The 19,465-nt window shown below is 43.4% G+C and overlaps 1 protein-coding gene across 2 annotated transcripts; it reads right to left on the bottom strand.

The window, feature by feature from the left end:
• Nucleotides 1-5,297: 5,297 nt before the first annotated feature.
• On the bottom strand, nucleotides 5,298-14,050 carry LOC139419628 (transcription factor Sox-19a-like). 2 transcript variants are annotated; one of them, XM_071169610.1, is made up of 3 exons: nucleotides 13,964-14,050; nucleotides 6,715-7,297; nucleotides 5,298-6,449 (listed from the first exon to the last, which is right to left on the bottom strand). In XM_071169610.1, the coding sequence occupies exons 2-3, from the start codon at nucleotides 7,293-7,295 to the stop codon at nucleotides 6,137-6,139; spliced, it is 894 nt and encodes a 297-aa protein (XP_071025711.1). In that variant the 5' UTR covers nucleotides 7,296-7,297; nucleotides 13,964-14,050; the 3' UTR covers nucleotides 5,298-6,136. The 2 variants fall into 2 exon arrangements, with proteins under 2 accessions (XP_071025711.1, XP_071025710.1); XM_071169609.1 differs by lacking the exon at nucleotides 13,964-14,050 and having other exon boundaries at nucleotides 6,715-7,587.
• Nucleotides 14,051-19,465: the final 5,415 nt, after the last annotated feature.

The raw sequence follows: 19,465 nt of genomic DNA, 5'->3' as shown, positions 1-19,465 counted from the left end.
CCGGACAGACGGGCGACTCTGGCAGCTCCGGACAGACGGGCGACTCTGGCAGCTCCGGACAGACGGGCGACTCTGGCAGCTCCGGACAGACGGGCGACTCTGGCAGCTCCGGACAGACGGGCGACTCTGGCAGCTCCGGACAGACGGGCGACTCAGGCAGCTCCGGACAGACGGGCGACTCTGGCAGCTCCGGACAGACGGGCGACTCTGGCAGCTCAGGACAGACGGGCGACTCTGGCAGCTCAGGACAGACGGGCGACTCTGGCAGCTCAGGACAGACGGGCGACTCTGGCAGCTCAGGACAGGCGGGAGCACCTGCAGGAAGGAGATGGAGAGACAGCATGGTGAGGGGGGCTGCCACCGGAGGCCTGGTGTGTGGAGGAGGCACCGGATAGACCGGACCGTGGAGGCGCACTGGAGGTCTCGAGCACCGAGCCTGCACAACCCTACCTGGCTGGCTACTCCCCGTAGCCAGGCCAGTGCGGCGAGGTGCAATAGACCGCACTGGGCTGTGCTGGCGAACCGGGGACACCTTGCGTAGGGCTGGTGCCATGTACCCCGGCCCGAGGAGACGCACTGGAGACCAGATGCGCTGAGCTGGCTTCATGGCACCTGGCTTGATGCCCACTCTAGCCCGGCCGATATGAGGCACTGCGATGTAACACACTGGCTATGCCTGTGCCTGCCCGGTCCACCTCTCTCCACGGTAAGCATGGGGAGTTGGCTCAGGTCTCCTACCTGACATAGCCACACTCCCTGTGTGCCTCCCCCCAATACATTTTTTGGGCTGCCTCTCATCCCTGTTGCGCTGCCGTGCTAGCTCCTCATAATGCCGCCTCTCGGCTTTCGCTGCCTCTAGCTCTGCCTTGGGGCGGCGATATTCCCCAGCCTGTGCCCAGGGTCCCTTGCCGTCTAATATCTCCTCCCAAGTCCAATCCTCCAGGTATCGCTGACTCTCGTCACCACGCTGCTTGGTCCTTTCTTGGTGGGTGATTCTGTATCTGCACTAGACAGAACTGTTTCGGTTGCATTCGTTCACTTTGTTGTTTTTGTTCAGTGTTCATTTACTTTATTAAAAAGATGGACACTTACCACGCTGCGCATTGGTCCTCACCTTCTTCCACCACCAATGGCCGATACAAGCTGTTTTTTTTTTTATTATCTGAATATCAAATAATTTCTGGGCAACAATCTTACTGTGATTGTTTTCAATTACAATGCTAAAAAAGAAACAAATAGCCACTTAGCAAAGAGCAGACCAAGCAATACTTTTGCTGGGACTATCTGAGTGGGGAGGGGGAAAACTGAAAAACAGCTGTTTTTGGCAGCGGGTTGGAACTCTCCTTCTTATTGGTCTAACTGATTTACCGCATGGGTATGTCACCACAGAAGGCCAAAACTCCCTCCACCAAAACAGGCAGAAATTTCAGGCAGTCTTTTCAAACAGCTCTCACACTAAAAGGGCATTATCATCATTTTCACAGTATTATTCCAACCTCATAGTGTGGAAATATATATAAATCATGTTTTTGACTGCACTAGGCCTTTAATGAGAAAGGTAGTGTCACTGTGTGGGTGCAAACATGTAATGATCTTATTTGTTTGTGTGGAAGGCTGTGGCAATTGTTGTTTTTTTTCCACCTGGGGAGGTCATCTTGGGAGGTCTTCATTTGAAGTTAAGCTTCATATCTAGACTGGCTCATATCTGCTGGAACTCTTGAGGCCCAATGTGTTGTCCTGTCCTTATCTACCTGTACAAGCTCATGTGTCTCCAATCTCTCTGACGCATGAATGCGTCAGTGAGTTTCTATGCCCTTTGCGCTGCTTTTTGATGTGCTGTGTACAGACTCACCCTTCACAGCTCTGATCTAAGGATCTTTGTGTCCATGTCCCTGCGGCCAATACTTGTCCACGTTTTTGTTCAGTTAGGGTTTCCAAAAGAAGATTTTATTTTCAGTACTGTAACGCGTTAGAATTCAATTAAGAGACAATTCCATGAAAATGTGTATATAAAAGAACATCTAAGCACAGACAGCCTTTCTAAGGAATCAGTTGAGTGCTGTGAAAGTTTTTGGAGGGATCAACTCAACAAAACAAAAAAAGGATCTGTTTGCGTGCCTGAACAAAACGTGGGTTTACCGGTGCATTCATTTGAGGAACACCTGTGCTAACTCCCCGCCATGTTTCTTGGGCGGGAATTGTGAGTTGTTGACCTCGATGTGTTGGCTTTGTGTGGTGTGGCACGTCATGGGGAGACTGAGAACTGGATAGACCAGTCCAGCCCAACCTTAGGGTGGTCCCTCTCTCTGTGAGAACTAAAGTGTGGTGGTGGTGGGAGGGGAGCAATGACTTTACACTGGAAACACACCTTACAATGCTTATAGAATGGGGGTAGAAGATAATTGTCAGAGTGATTCATTTGAACAAAATCAGCCCAGTTTTGGGGGTAAGAGATTGTGAACAGTACATCGTTTCAGCTGGTTATTCCAAACCAAAATCTTAACCATCATAAATTTAGTCAACACGACAGTCACCAGCTTTCTCTGCAACCATTTACGTAACAGGAATTGATTTACTACTGCTTCGACACATCTCATCAGTTGCCAGTTGATTGCCAAATTACGTGTAATTTAGCTATTTTGTGGAGTGCTTGAGTGTTTTCACCTTGTTCTGTAGAAAATGGAGATGACTGTTTGCTTTGACCAGCTAATGACTTCTGAGGCAAAGGATTACTATGTGGGAGCCAGACACAACATCTTTCCCTATCTCCACCATCACGCATGGCCCTGGCCACACACACACACACACACACACAAACGGCTGCCCATGCCAGCTTGTCACCCGTGACAGAGCACAGCCCTGATCTTTGGTGACTGTTCACAGTTGTGGTAAAATATGCTGCAGATCCAGCCCCCTCTTGTGACATAGCACTGAAGCGTGGCAGCCATTCTACTAACGCAAGAAGACGCCCACTCAAAGCATTCACCTGCTCTCTGCCTGCCTGCCACCAAAACATTGTTCATTATGACTTGGGTAAAACTACCTTGTCTGCCCGATGCACATGGAAGTGGCTCTTGCTTTTGCAAGTTTTATTCATTCCCTCACTCTAACCCAAAGAAAATGTAAAAAAAAAACAATTGAACAAGTATTTGAAACTAAATGGGTCGTTCCACCAAGTAGGTGCCTTTTGAGTAATGTAACTTGGCGGGGGAAAAAGCACTTTTATTTCACCTAATTTGGACATACTATCATAAATTGCACATGTTCAACTTAATAAAAAAAAAAGTTTTCCCATCTCAAGAAGTGAAATTAAAAAAGTACTATAATAAGTGTCTATTAAGAACCAAATATATTAACAGGGTTGATAACTTCATCTTAAATCAGCCATGAATCCCCTTGTGACAGGGGGAATGGAAGCTTGTCGTAATGCAACAGGGAGGGGCAATTGAATGCAAGCTTCACCAAAAAAAAACACCTTGTTAAAACATTTCTAGCCTGTCTATGGGTAACAGGGTTGACGTGTTACGCTCGACCCACTCAGTTTTCCACCACAAAAAAAAAGCATAAAAAAGAGTAGAACTGTTTAACACTTATTAGCTCCTTTTGTAAAATAAATGAAAAGGAATATTTAACATTATTAAAATTAGATGTTCAGTTCATGTAACAGGGTTGACCTTTAAAATGAATCACTGATCACATTAAACAAATAATCATCAGAAATGACTAGGTCAAAGCCACAGGATAACTAGGGCTTTACATTGATGGTGAAAAGTTGGAGAAATGTTGGTGTTAAGGTGGGTTAAAATCCTCCTAGAAATCAGAGGATGCACAGAGGGACATGTCTAAATACAGAATTTTGGCACTTTAGCAAGTCTTTATTATATTAAAAAAATCACATATTGAATTTTTCCATGTGGTTTATATTAAAAGGCAAGGTAGCCTAGTGGTTAGAGAATTGGACTAGTAACCGGAAGGTTGCAAGTTCAAAGCCCCAAGCTGACAAGGTACAAATCTGTCATTCTGCCCCTGAACAGGCAGTTAACCCACTGTTCCTAGGCTGTCATTGAAAATAAGAATTTGTTCTTAACTGACTTGCCAAGGTAAATAACAGGCTTTTAAAATTCAATATTTTTTGCACAATTTCTACTTTGCACTAATTTGAAAGAACAGACCAAATGTGAAGAAAAAAATTGAGAGCAGATATGAATGCCTTCTGTCTAGATCTTAACCGTATACATTGTGTTTTAACATCATCTGTTTGCGAGACTCACAGATCAATGTTTAACTTTCAATTGCATATTATAACATTTTTGTATTGTGCTGTCTAGGCCTACATAATTTTACATCTACAAACGAATCTTGGGTTGGTAGATTTAGAGGTGTTTTGCTTTGATGGAAGAGGACAAGAGTGTCTTTGGAATGGCATAGTCATTTAACTGGAGGGGGTAGTTTGGTGACAGGGGTATCCCTTGGTAACAACAACCTGTGGAAGACTGCTCGTTGCTAAGAGATTTCTTCAGAAAAGTGGACCCCCCCTTCCTCCAAGAGTATAGATTACATGCAGAATCGCACTCCATTAGTTGACATGTTCCTAGTTGCCCCAATTAAGACAATATTTTTCAAATAAACTAACTTTGTCTTCAGTTAAGGAAATGGTTTTGTCACAAAAGTGTGTTGATGTCCGTTAATATGAATCCATGTCCTACCCTACGACATTCCCTAGCCTAGTTCGACTAGTCAGTCAGTGATGTGATGGCAGACCTTATTTCCATGAGAATGGTGAGGGGCAGGGAAAGGGTTAAGCCTGGACTGTGGGATAAGGAAGAAGGGGCACTCAATGCAACGCTAATTTTCTGCCCCATGGGGCACCCAGAGAAAAGAGGACAAAGCCAGCCATAAGACACGCTGAGAACCACGGTTTACTGTGTGCACCTGCATGCTCTAAAGCAGCGAGGGAACAATGAGATTTACCGAAACGGGTAATTATGCTCGGGAGTTGGATGGCTTTCCACTCTCCTTTTCTGTTGGGAAAGAGAAGCGGGCAAAGGCCTGGTGAAAGTTTAGACTATCTCCATGTTAAATCATATAGGCCTTGAGTTCATTCTACGGTTGCATTGGAAGACTTCAGTTATGTTTTATGTAAATGGTGTTAGTTTTAGGAATTTATCATAGGCACATTATGTGACAGTAGAAAATAGAAAAATAATAACACTTTATTACTTTTTTTTTTTTTTTACATCGTTCTTGTCAAGTGACTTGAAATAACAATACCCTTACTATAAGGGTATTAATAAAACATGAATTCAATACATTTCACAATGGTAAATAAGGCCTAAACCTCAGAAAAGCAGCATCGATTTAAACTAAACAATAACAAAAATCCTCAAATATCGGTTCAGTTTTGTGTTTCAAAAAGTTGTGAAATAAAAACCAACTGCTATTTAACTTTTATATAAATTACAGGGCGTGTAGACCCATTTAGAGGTAAATTCATTTTCTGAACGGATACAGAAATGGCAGTTGTCTGAGAGAAACATTTGAGATTGTCAATGTCGAAGCCATTTTGTTCAGAATTCACAAAAACAAAATGTCATACTTCCACTTCAACTTTTCGAGTTCCCATTGCAGTCATTAATACTCTTTTAGATGGTGGGTTTAGAGAAATAGCAGAATGGGACAATATCTGGGGTTTGGAATCACTCATAACCATCAAGGCATTCCAACTGGAATGTACACTGAAACCACTCAACCAATCAACGACCAATGATGACGACATCGTCATCTTGTCACAAAATATTGTCTGTGTCAGTGAGGGATCTCATCTTTGTATTAAAATGAATATTATTTTCTTTCTTCAGTCCCTGCACATTTACTGACCCCATTGGGCTGCCACCAGTCAATGCCAGCATATCAAGTCAGATCACGTTGTTTCCCAACATCCATCTTACTGGACTTCCACAATAACAGTGTCAGACCCTGTAGGTCAGATGTGGATACGGGACCAACAAGAGTTAGGAGGGGAGTCGACAGCACTTCAACCAACATGATACACGGTTGATTGAATCAGTATAATGTCTCAGTTCAGAGGTGTGCGAGTTGGTGAGTGAGTTCAGCTTAGAGGTGTGTGAGAGGGAATTCAAAGGTGGGTGAGTGGAGCTGACCCTCCCAGGTAATGCTGCTGGATGTTTGCTGCAGAGACGGAGTACCCTCTCTGGGCCTCTGAGGCATCTCCCCCAGGCATGTACATGCTGATCATGTCCCTGAGATGGTCTCCCTGGACCTGGATACCACGCTGGGTCTGGTGCTGCTGGTGGGCCTGGTGGTGGTGCTGCTGGAGGGGGCTGTGGGGCCCGGTGGGGGATGGGGACATGCTGTGGCCATCAGACTGCTGCTTCACCATGGACATCACTGGGCTGACCTGCTGGGGGCTGCTGTTGTAGGACATGGGGCTGAGGGAGAGAGATTAGAGATTGGGTTACTGATCAATTGAGACAAACTAATGAGAGTAACTATTTGACTTCAAAAAGTCACAAAAAGGTCACTGACCAAAAATAAATGGACAAGATGGAAATAGACTATTAGCGCCAATAAAACCACCTGGCCATGGGTTTTGTATATCCAAAACCAGTTTAGGCCTATAACTGCCAGGTACATTGGAAAGAAAATATATTGACAGCCATTAAAATCATAGAAAAAGTAACAATCTAGACTCACCTGTATGCGTTGGCACCATTCATGTAGGCTTGGGCCTGGGCCATGCTGGATTGATACTGAAGTGCTGACAGGTCATAGCGGTGAAGCTGCTGGCTGTAGCCGAGCGCCTCGCTCTGCATCGCCGCAGTGTAGCCCCCTGTGTGGCCCCAGCCATATGCGTCCATTCTGGGGTTTCCAACTTGTCCCTGAGCCGCGGACGCACTCAGCAGGTTACCGGCCGACATCTGATACTGGGCGGCTAGAGTATTGTTCTTCGGCATCGGTTTGGTTTTACGACGGGGTTTGTATTTGTAGTCCGGATAATCCTTCATGTGCACCGCGCGGAGGCGTTTAGCCTCGTCAATGAAGGGCCTTTTCTCGGCGTCTGTTAGAGATTTCCACGCGACACCCAGCCGTTTGGATATCTCAGAATTGTGCATTTTGGGATTTTCCTGAGCCATTTTCCGTCGTTCACCGCGAGACCAGACCATGAAGGCATTCATGGGCCGCTTGACTTTGTCCATTGGGTCAGGTTGGATTGTCGGTAATTTGGAACCTGTGTGGCCGCCCTCGTGCCCCCCTACTCCGTTCGCAGGTGGCATTCCTGCTCCAGGATGATGTGAAGGAACAGAGGACTTGAGTTGGTGCTCTATAATGTTATACATATTTACCATAAACGAAATATACAAAGTTTGAACAGAGCTTTAAAATTACACCGGCTGTGTAAATGTCAACCAAGCATCCCAAGCAGAAGTTGAAAACAATAATGATAAAACAAATTGTCAGAGATGGAAACAAAATCGGCGCAAAAACATCCTGCTACCAACTCACGACTTCAGATGCTGGCCTTTAAACTACAATGAGAAGAGAGATACTGCTGTAGAGTTCCTTCTTGAAATAACTCCCTATCCCACTGGTAGCTGGTGATTATAAAACTTCTTCACAAGCAAATCTGCTCCTAACTTCCCTCCCTCCAGCCCACTCATTTACATCACTATAGAAGGGGTGCGGTGAATTTGGAATGCACTTGAGTGAATATGAAGAGAAGCGGAATCGCTGTGGGAGGGAGGGAGGCAGCCCCCCCCCGCCCCTCTTCTCTCTCTGCAACGCAAACTTCAAACTTTACTTTGTTAAATTTATTATATAGTTCTTGTTAATTTAAGATAAAGAATATTTTTGTTTCAGGCTTCTCCATAACATTGGCCAACACATGTTTAAGACAAGGGAGGGAGAAGGCAGGGAACCCCTCACCCAATTCTCTCTCCAATACAAACTTAAAAAACGAGTTTACATTTTCAGATTCATCATTCTTATTTACTTAAGGTATATAATTATTTTATTTCAGATCTTTCTCTATAATATTGGCCACCACATTAATGACACTTGTTGACAGTAATCAAAATAAGTTTAGGCTTTTCATATCAATGTAATGTCAGAATGACATCTGTAGCATATTTGAATGACCTAATAACATATTACAATGTACAATCCATTGGATTCCATTGTCAAAAGCCTGGCAGGCTTATGTTTTCAGAGAGAAAGTATGTCAACAAAACAAGACCCATTTCACAGTATATACCCCATGCATGGTCCATGCCTCCTCTATCCAGTAGCAGCTCCCTGCGGTTCTAAAATGAGACTAGGTGTGATATTACTAGTAGCTACCCATTACACCTTTTTCTAGTTTCTATGGTCACCACTTTACACCTCCACTGGGGGCTAGGTGTTTGCCCATAGCCATCAATCAGTAAATAGCTCATTCATTATGCTTTGCAGGATTAAGAGTCAGTGCTTGAATTGAGCTGGTGCCCACAGGTGTACCGGCACCTCTTATAGAATACAGGCAATAAAATATGATGACTACTGACACCTACTTATAAAGACTACTGGGCCGGCACCCAAAATGAGTACTAGCTGGCACCTACTATTTCAGTCCACTTCAAGCACTGAGTAGTGTGATACAAGTTGAATGTTCGAGTGATATAATCAAATGGGATAATGACAAATATAACAAAAACTATAAACTGGTGAATTACCTTGGTATCCAGTTTATAATAGCAATAAGGCACCTCAGAGGTTTGTGGTATATGGCCAATATACCACAACTCCACTTTGTGTCGTGCCTAGGAACAGCCTAGCCGTGGTATATTGGCCATATACCACAACCCCCAGAGGTGCCTTATTGCTTAAATAGACCGCAATGTGCACAATAATACCAGTCCCCCTTAGCATCAGGGAGATTTGGTTGGTTGAGAGATCGATCTGTTAATTTGGACTGAAAGTCCACAATAATATATACATTATCCAATCTTATTTGGATTAGCTAGTTCCAATGGCCACAATAACACAGCCATTAACCAATTTATTTGGACTGGTTCCAATGACCAAGATAATATAGCCATTATGCAACTTATTTGTACTTGGAGTATGCCTCTCCCATTGTGCCAGGGTCATTCTTTTTGTGAGTAGAAGATAAGGGAAATAGAGGAAATACATGTATGTTTCCTGGTGTTGTGGTGGTGACAATCAATTCAACATTAAAGTGGGCAAATAAAAGACAGACAAGACAGAGGGGGTGAGATTTGAAAGCCTCTAGCATTATATACATAGGAAAAAAACAGAGATTGGCAATGACAGATTTGAGGCAAATGAAAATGAAGTGGAGAGGTTGAGGAGAAGAAAGAGGATAGAAAGAGAGGGAGGCCAAGAAACAGAGAGTAGCACAAACAAAAGGTTGGTGATGGGGGGTTGGTGGTTAGAAGAGAAAGTCCTCAGAGACAAGCAGATTGAAAGTCGTTCTATTCATCGCTCTCTCCTCCGGCTCTTCTCATGTAAATGGGCCCTGCGGTCTCCCAGCTATCCGTCACAGGGCAGGGGAACCCAGGCAGGGCCCTTTACGAGCCTCCCGCACACACAATTGCTCTACCAACAATTGGGGTGCCAATGGGGGGTTGGGGGGTCACGGTTGGGAGGCCAATCTTGGTGAGAGAAATAGTGAAGGATGGATACCGGAGAGAGGGGCGGGGTGGGGGGTGGAATTGGAGGAATGACCACCTACACTGAGCCAGAGAAGTATACATTGGTTTAGGTTGGTTGCATTTAATAACATAAGGAAAAGTGATGAAATGATAACAGGAACCGTGTGTGAGAATGACAAGAGGCTGTTCGATGCCAATTCTCAACTGTAAAAGTTTAAAGGGCAAGAATTTATTTCTTAATAAGAAATAGGACGCTGACATGCTGTTACCTTCTAATAACTCTGATTCATGTAGATTTGTTCAATTGACACGCTGAGAGATCTTTAAAGGGGGCTGTAGCCTATAGACCTACAACATTTCTAAAGAGCACTTAGGCCTATTCCGGACAAACATAAAGACACACAGCAGAGATAATACAAATTGTAGAAATATACTAGAAAATAATTTCAGAAAAACATGGACTTATTCACCAGATCCACTTTATGACTGTCAGTAACTCCATTAGTAACTAGTCCAGTAAAACAATGTACATTTGTAAAAATTCTAACTCACGAATACCTTCCTGGTGTTGTGGTGGTGACAATCAATTCAACATTAAAGTGGGCAAATAAAATACTGACAAGACAGAGGGGGTGAGATTTGAAAGCCTCTAGCATTATATACATAAGAAAAAAACAGAGATTGGCAATGACAGATTTGAGGCAAAGGACTCTTGAGACAAAGCTGTTGTTCAAAGTCTTTCTGACCTATCTACCACCTTGGGTCCATCTCTCTTTTTTTGTGGGTGCATAAAACGTGATTTATAATGTTTTAAAATCTAAATGCCTGAAGGATAGGCACTGCTGAGTGAAGCAGCAACACTGGATGGAAGGCACCCAAAATTGGACAGTATTTTGAATCCATCTGGTGGCAGACACAGGTATTTATTTATTCTTAGTTTAACTAGGCAAGTCTTAAGAAAACATTCTTATTTTCAATGACGGCCTAGGAACAGTGGATTAACTGCCTTGTTCAGGGGGCAGAACAGCAGATTTGTACTTTGTCAGCTCATGGATTTGATCTTGCAATCTTTCAATTACAAGTCCAACGCTCTAACCACTAGGCTACCTGCCTCCCATTGAAAACCCCATTGTCATAATACATTTGTTTTTCCTCTGTGTAATGTCAAACAAGCAGTAACATTCTACATTCTATCCCTGAAATGGTACTGGTCAAGCATACTGCTTGCGCATTTCAATGAACCAAATGTGATTAAGTGCACTCTGTGGTGATCAAATCAGTTCCAACTGCAAATATCCAAAGAAGCTGAACATTTTTATTAAATCAAAGACATCCCCACTTACATCGAGCAGAATACAATGTAGAAATTATTTTTTACATTGTTTCTGTAAAATTGATTTCAGCTAGACTACATTTGTATGATAATTGCTGTTGTTTCATTATGTTTCAGCTAGTCTACAACGTCAATATTGTTAACTATGTTTGAGCAGAAATCTTAAAATGCTTGCAGGCAGACTAATTCTGAAATTTTGCCAAATTATTGTCAAAAGAGCTGATCTGATTGGTCAAAATACCAATTTGGTGGAAAAAGATCCGAATTTGGCTGCCTGTGTAAATGCAGCCAACATTTGCCTAGTCCTAGAGACAATCTGAGAATGCATCTGAATACAAAATATATGGGTTTATACAAGACAAGAATGCAATTATTTCATGGCCCCACTATTTATGCAATAAATCCCCCCTGCATGACCATTCGGATGTTCCAAAAAACAGGATCATTACATCTCTTAATATGGGTCATATTGAGGGAGATCGATTAAGCTGAACTGCAGTGCACAGGTCTATAACCAGTGACGTAAATGGGTAAAAGCAGTGAGGGAGGAGCACCCTTTTCAAATTGAAGAGTAATCTGCACCGCTCGGTCATGTTGTCAACAAGGCAGCATGATGCATCGTTTAGAAACATACAACATCTCTTTTCCACAAAACACACTATATATACAAATGTATGTGGACACCCCTTCAAATGAGTGGATTTAGTTATTTCAGCTACACCCGTTACTGACAGGTGTATAAAATCGGCATGCAATGTCCATAGACAAATATTGACAGTAGAATAGCCTAGCAGCCGCACACAAGCCTAAGATCACCATACGCAATGCCAAGCGTCGGCTGGAGTGGTGTAAATCTCACCGCCATTGGACTCTTCGAGCAGTAGAGACGCATTTTCTGGAGTGATGAATCACTCCATCAGGTAGCCCGACGGGCGAATCTGGGTTTGGTGGATGCCAAGACAACGCTACCTACCCCAATGCATAGTGCCAACTGTGTAGTTTGGTGGAGGAGGAATAATGGTCTGAGGCTGTTTTTCATGGTTCGGGTTAAGCCCCTTAGTTCCAGTGAAGGGAAATCTTAACGCTACAGCATACAAGGACATTCTAGATTATTCTGTGCTTCCAACTTTGTGGCAACAGTTTGGGAAAGGCCCTTTCCTTTCCTGTTTCAGCATGACAATGCCCTTTGCCCAAAACGAGGTCCACACAGAAATGTTTTTTCGAGATCGGTGTGGAAGAACTTGACTGGAGAGCCCTGACCTCAACCCCATCGAACACCTTTGGAACGCCAACTGCAAGCCAGGCCTAATCACCCAACATCAGTACCTGACCTCACTAATGCTCTTGTGGCTGAATGGAAGCAAGTCCACACAGCAATGTTCCAACACCTAGTGGACAGCCTTCCCAGAAGAGTGGTTGTTATAGCAGCAAAGGGGGGGCCAACTCCCTATTAATGCCATGACTTTGGAATGAGATGTTCGACGAGAAGGTGTCCACAAACTTTTGGTCATATAGGGTCATGTAGGGTATATGTTCGAATTTTGACATCCGGTTCCGTTGGCATGCATTGAAACGTGTGGCCTTATCGTGGCTTGCTTTTGCAAATTACCATGAATTAATGGACTTATTTCCTAAAATGTATTATTTCCTAATACTAAACAAAATATTAAGGTGTTGGACATTCATTGTGTGACAAGAAATAACTATCAGGTCTATTATGCTCCAGCAGCTAGAATTTGTCTGTCCACAATTCAACTGTGGGAACATGGAGGCTCTCAACACCAGACAACAGAAAGAGCTGTCCGCTACTATACCAGAGATTGTTCATGAGGAGATTACCTCTGCCCTTGACCTACCACTAAAAATGTTAAATGAATCATTGGCAGTGCTCACTGCTGAAGTGGATAACTTTTTTAACTAAAGCAGAAAGTCTGGACATGGCAGCCAATGCAACAGAGGTGCTACTCCGTGACCTGGAAACAGCGCAACCTAAATTGGAAGGGATAATCATACTCCTTAAAAGAGAAAACAGAATAAAACGAAAATGATTTCCTTAAATTCAATGTGCGGGTCACAGGACATGAAACTGGTGTGGAAGCAGGCAACCCAACTTCCTTCATGAGACTGCGGTAAAGTCAGCTTTATATTAAAGATGCGGACTTTGCTCATCAATACCTCTTTAACAGAATATGTCAGGATGAAATAAATGTAATATTCTGAATCACCTGACGATAGTGAACAAGCTACACCCCTTTTCTCGGTTCCGTTCTGTTTTCAGTCTATTACAGTCATTTCTATGGCAGGGACCATCTTAAAATTGCAGTGGAACCTAGAAAAACAATCACATGACATAGAACTCTCAAGTCAACTGTAATATAGTGATTTACGATAGTGATTTACGATAGTGATTTACGATAGTGATTTTCAATCAATTAAAGTGTACTTCCTTAAAACTTTAATAGCTTCGAACCCATAATACCTTCATGAATATACCATTTTTTCTATACATTTTCTATAATTGTATGTCTAAAATACTTCCTATACTTCAATAGCTTTCACCCAATACTGACTAACTATTGGTCCAGGGACCTCTTCCCTCCAATCCACAGCAATTACTTTTTGGCTTTGTGACGGTCTATTTAAAAAAAAATGTTAACTGTTTTTACATGACAAACACTTTCCTAAAACTTGAAATTACTTCCATCCCATATGACTTCTATGAATTAAAAAAAGAGGCCAGCTTTCGCTCCGCTGGCCATTATAGAGCAGCGTGTCACCATTTGGCTACACTAAGAGTCATATTAACTGCTGTTTTCCCCCGCTTCATTGAATTTCTTCACTTTGAATATAATCAATTTGTCATTCGGGTTGAGCCACATGGTCAAGTAGACCCTTTTCCAACTTACAGACTGGCCATCAGTCGACCTATCTAGTCATCAATGTGCTACGCAATACTTACCAGGAGAAGAGAGAGCCAAGGAATAGCGCTACTATCTGGCATCCTTCAGCTGGGGTGGGCATCCTTTTCCTACTGCTGGTCTCTGTCCAGCACTCTGAGACACCTGAGAGCAACACAAGAGGGATTACTTGGCTGGGAATCGGATGGTAGCACCCTCAGCCAATGTATGAAAGCATGAGCTTTGCTGGTTTGAGTGTGTGTTCGTGATACTTGTTACTGTTCTATATCTATAGTATCTATATCCACAGTAATATGAGTCCTATATCGACATAACCTGAAAGGCCGATCAACAAGGAAGAAGCCACTGCTCCAAAACCGCCATAAAAAAGCCAGACTACGGTTTGCCAGACTAACTGCACATGGGGACAAAAATCGTACTTTTTGGAGAAATGTCCTCTGGCCTGATGAAACAAAAATATAACTGTTTGGACATAATGACCATCGTTATGTTTGGAAGAAAAAGGGGGAGGCTTGCAAGCCGAAGAACACCATCCAAACCATGAAGTACGGGGGTGGCAGCATCATGTTGTGGGGGTGCTTTGCTGCAGGAGGGACTGGTGCACTTCACAAAGTAGATGGCATCATGAGGTAGGAAAATGATGTGGGTATATTGAAGCAACATCTCAAGACATCAGTCAGGAAGTTAAAGCTTGGTCGCAAAGGGTCTTCCAAATGGACAATGACTCCAAGCATACTTCCAAAGTTGTGGCAAAATAGCTTAAGGACAACAAAGTCAAGGTATTGGAGTGACCATCACAAAGGCCTGACCTCAATCCTATAGAAAATTTGTGGGCAGAACTGAAAAAGGGTGTGCGAGCAAGGAGGCCTACAAACCTGACTCAGTTACACCAGCTCTGTCAGGAGGAATGGGCCAAAATTCACCCAACTTATTGTGGGAAGCTTGTGGAAGGATACTCGGAATGTTTGACAAGTTAAACAATTTAAAGGCAATGCTACCAAATACTAATTGAGTGTATGTACACTTCTGACCCACTGGGAATGTGATGAAAGAAATAAAAGCTGAAATAAATCATTCTCTCTACTATTATTCTGACATTTCACATTCTTAAAATAAAGTGGTAATCCTAACTGACCTAAGACAGGGAATTCTTACTAGGATTAAATGTCAGGAATTGTGAAAAAAATATTTTAAATGTATTTGGCTAAGGTGAATGTAAACTTTCGACTTCAACTGTATGTGTGAGTATGGATGTATGTGTGTTGCGAGCAGAAGTCCCTTTCATTACCATGCCATCCCTTGTTTACTCCCTTCGACCTGCACCGGCGTCAGAGTGCCCCCATGTGCTGACAACCACCTATGTTCCTCCTGGCCAGAGCCGAGGATTTGTTCGAGCCGCCTTCATCTAATAGACCACTTGTCTACTCCCTTCGGCCTGCACTCTTTTCGAATCTAGTCACCATGAGGGGTATTGTTATCACCAGAATGATGCATTCTATGTGCCGTGCCTGTGTGCCTCTCACGGTTAGTTTCTCATAGCTTAAAGCCCCTCTCCTTGTAAACTCTAGAGGGTAAGGCCCTATCTAGTGGACCTCTTTTGTAAGATGGCCCTCCGACCTGCAACTGTCTTTTACATTTATATACAGTATGTGTTCCCCTTCTTATAATGTATATTATTGCCCCTTTTACTATCATCCTGGGCTAAGATCTCCTTAAGAGGGTCATAGTTACTACCACCATTTACCCGCGCTTAATTTAATTTCTTCACTTGACATTCAGAGCACTGGGCAGAAATCACATCGCGTCAACACCCACCTCGGGCCTTCGCGATGCTTTGATTTAATTAAACAGTCAGATTCCCCTGGTCTGCACCAGTTCTGAGTCAGTTGCTCGGTGCCGGCTATGGCGACCTGCCGGAGACACATGCGCGAACTGGGCAGGCAAGCGCCGTAGCTGGGGAGATCCACGAGAAGGGCCTGGCACTCGTCCAGAGTAGCCGCCGCCAACCGCTGGACTAAACCCCCACCAGTCCGCCATCGCCAGATGAACCTCCGCAAGGCAGCCCCTTGCGAGACCATGCACGAGAGTCCGCGAGATGGGCCACACGACAAATATCCGACGGTTGCGAGAGAAGGGCAACATTGCGACTTCTCCCAAGCTCGAGCCCAGCCCTGCTTCGCACCCCAGCCCGACCGACCCAGCCTTTAAATCTGACTTGCCGACTTCCCTTACATACCTTGTTCTAAAATGCCAGAGGCTGTTCATCTTGTAGAGATGCTATGGATATGGGTACGGTCCAGGGAGAGATTTACACCCTACCCTCTCTTCTGGAATTTCAAGGGCCAGCGAGAGCTCACCGGACACTACTGGAACGTAACGCTTTCCAGGGCTTTTTATGTTCAAAATACTTCCTATATGTAACAGTATAACTTTAGACCGTCCCCTCGCCAATACCCGGGTGCGAACCAGGGACCCTCTGCACACATCAACAACAGTCACTCACGAAGCATCGTTAACCATTGCTCCACAAAAGCCACGGCCCTTGCAGAGCAAGGGGAACCACTACTTCAAGGTCTCAGAGCAAGTGACGTTACCAATTGAAACGTTATTTAGCGCGCACCGCTAACTAAGCTAGCCGTTTCACATCCGTTACATATACTTCAATAGATATAACCCAATATGACTTGCATGAATACAACCAACTGTTATTGGTCCAGGGACCTCTTCCATCCAATCCACAGAAATACATTTTTGCAGGGTATTAGAATTGGGGTGACATAAAAAAAAAAAAAAATGGATAAACACTCCAAACAACGTACCTGACCGCTCGGAGGCATCTGCATGGTCCTAAAGCACACCGTTAACCCAATAATGAAACTGGGGGGATGACAAAAATGCATATTTCAGAATGTGGGGAAGGACATGTTCCCCCATCCCCAGTGAAAGTTGCGCCCCTGCATTCCTGCCTTTTTGACTTAGTCTATTTTTATCAATGTTAATCGGTTTTACATTACAAATACTTCCTAAAAAACCTCAATTACTTTCATAACATACAGTGGGGCAAAAAAGTATTTAGTCAGCCACCAATTGTGCAAGTTCTCCTGACTGACCGTCAGTCGACCTTCTAGGAAGGGCATTCAGGATGAATGTCGGGCTGTATCACAGCCTAGTACGACAACTGCACCGCCCTCAACCGCAAGGCTCTCCAGAGGGTGGTGCGGTCTGCACAACGCATCACTGGGGGCAAACTACCTGCCCTCCAGGACACCTACAGCACCCGATGTCACAGGAAGTCCATCATCAGAACTATGAAACAACACATATGGAATCATGTAGTAACCAAAAAACAAATCTAAATATATTTTATATTTGAGATTATTCAAAGTAGCCACCGTTTGGGGTGATGACATCTTTGCACACTCTTGGCATTCTCTCAACCAGTTTCATGAGGTAGTCACCTGGAATGCATTTCAATCAACAGGTGTGCCGTGTTAAAACTTACATTTGTGGAATTCCTTTCCTTTTACAGTGCCTTGCGAAAGTATTGCGAACTTTTGCCACATTTCAGGCTTCAAACATAAAGATATAAAACTGTATTTTTTTGTGAAGAATCAACAACAAGTGGGACACAATCATGAAGTGGAATGACATTTATTGGATATTTCAAACTTTTTTAACAAATCAAAAACTAAAAAATTGGGCGTGAAAAATTATTCAGCCCCTTTACTTTCAGTGCAGCAAACTCTCTCCAGAAGTTCAGTGAGGATCTCTGAATGATCCAATGTTGACCTAAATGACCAATGATGATAAATACAATCCACCTGTGTGTAATCAAGTCTCCGTATAAATGCACCTGCACTGTGATTGTCTCAGAGGTCCGTTAAAAGCGCAGAGAGCATCATGAAGAACAAGGAACACACCAGGCAGGCCCGAGATACTGTTGTGAAGAAGTTTAAAGCCGGATTTGGATACAAAAAGATTTCCCAAGCTTTAAACATCCCAAGGAGCACTGTGCAAGCGATAATATTGAAATGGAAGGAGTATCAGACCACTGCAAATCTACCAAGACCTGGCCGTCCCTCTAAACTTTCAGCTCATACAAGGAGAAGACTGATCAGAGATGCAGCCAAGAGGCCCATGATCACTCTGGATGAACTGCAGAGATCTACAGCTGAGGTGGGAGACTCTGTCCATAGGACAACAATCAGTCAGTCGTATATTGCACAAATCTGGCCTTTATGGAAGAGTGGCAAGAAGAAAGCCATTTCTTAAAGATATCCATAAAAAGTGTCGTTTAAAGTTTGCCACAAGCCACCTGGGAGACACACCAAACATGTGGAAGAAGGTGCTCTGGTCAGATTAAACCAACATTGAACTTTTTGGCAACAATGCAAAACGTTATGTTTGGCGTAAAAGCAACACAGCTGAACACACCATCCCCACTGTCAAACATGGTGGTGGCAGCATCATGGTTTGGGCCTGCTTTTCTTCAGCAGGGACAGGGAAGATGGTTAAAATTGTTGGGAAGATGGATGGAGCCAAATACAGGACCATTCTGGAAGAAAACCTGATGGAGTCTGCAAAAGACCTGAGACTGGGACGGAGATTTGTCTTCCAACAAGACAATGATCCAAAACATAAAGCAAAATCTACAATGGAATGGTTCAAAAATAAACATATCCAGGTGTTAGAATGGCCAAGTCAAAGTCCAGACCTGAATCCAATCGAGAATCTGTGGAAAGAACTGAAAACTGCTGTTCACAAATGCTCTCCATCCAACCTCACTGAGCTCGAGCTGTTTTGCAAGGAGGAATGGGAAAACATTTCAGTCTCTCGATGTGCAAAACTGATAGAGACATACCCCAAGCGACTTACAGCTGTAATCGCAGCAAAAGGTGGCGCTACAAAGTATTAACTTAAGGGGGCTGAATAATTTTGCACGCCCAATTTTTCAGTTTTTGATTTGTTAAAAAAGTTTGAAATATCCAATAAATGTCGTTCCACTTCATGATTGTGTCCCACTTGTTGTTGATTCTTCACAAAAAAATACAGTTTTATATCTTTATGTTTGAAGCCTGAAATGTGGCAAATGGTCGCAAAGTTCAAGGGGGCCGAATACTTTCGCAAGGCACTGTAAATACGTTTGAGATAATCAGTCAGGCGGGTATACAGAAGATAGGCCTATTTGGTAAAAGACCCAATCCATATTATGGCAAGAACAGCTCAAATAAGAAAAGAGAAACAAAAGTCCATCATAACTTTAAGACATGAAAGTCAGTCAATGCGGAACATTTTAAGAACATTGAAAGTTTCTTCAAGTGCAGTCACAAAAACAATCAAGCGCTATGATGAAACTGGCTCTCATGAGAACCGCCACAGGAAAGGAAGACCCAGAGTTACCTCTGCTGCAGAGGATAAGTTCATTAGAGTTACCAGCCTCAAATAAATGCTTCACAGAGTTCAAGTAACAGACACATCTCAACATCAACTGTTCAGAGGAGCCTGCGGGAACTAGGCCTTCATAGTCAAATTGCTGCAAAGAA

The sequence above is a fragment of the Oncorhynchus clarkii genome, chromosome 10 (assembly GCF_045791955.1).
Source record: "Oncorhynchus clarkii lewisi isolate Uvic-CL-2024 chromosome 10, UVic_Ocla_1.0, whole genome shotgun sequence".
Classification (NCBI taxonomy): Eukaryota; Metazoa; Chordata; class Actinopteri; order Salmoniformes; family Salmonidae; genus Oncorhynchus; species Oncorhynchus clarkii.
This window is presented reverse-complemented; position numbering and strand designations above follow the sequence as displayed.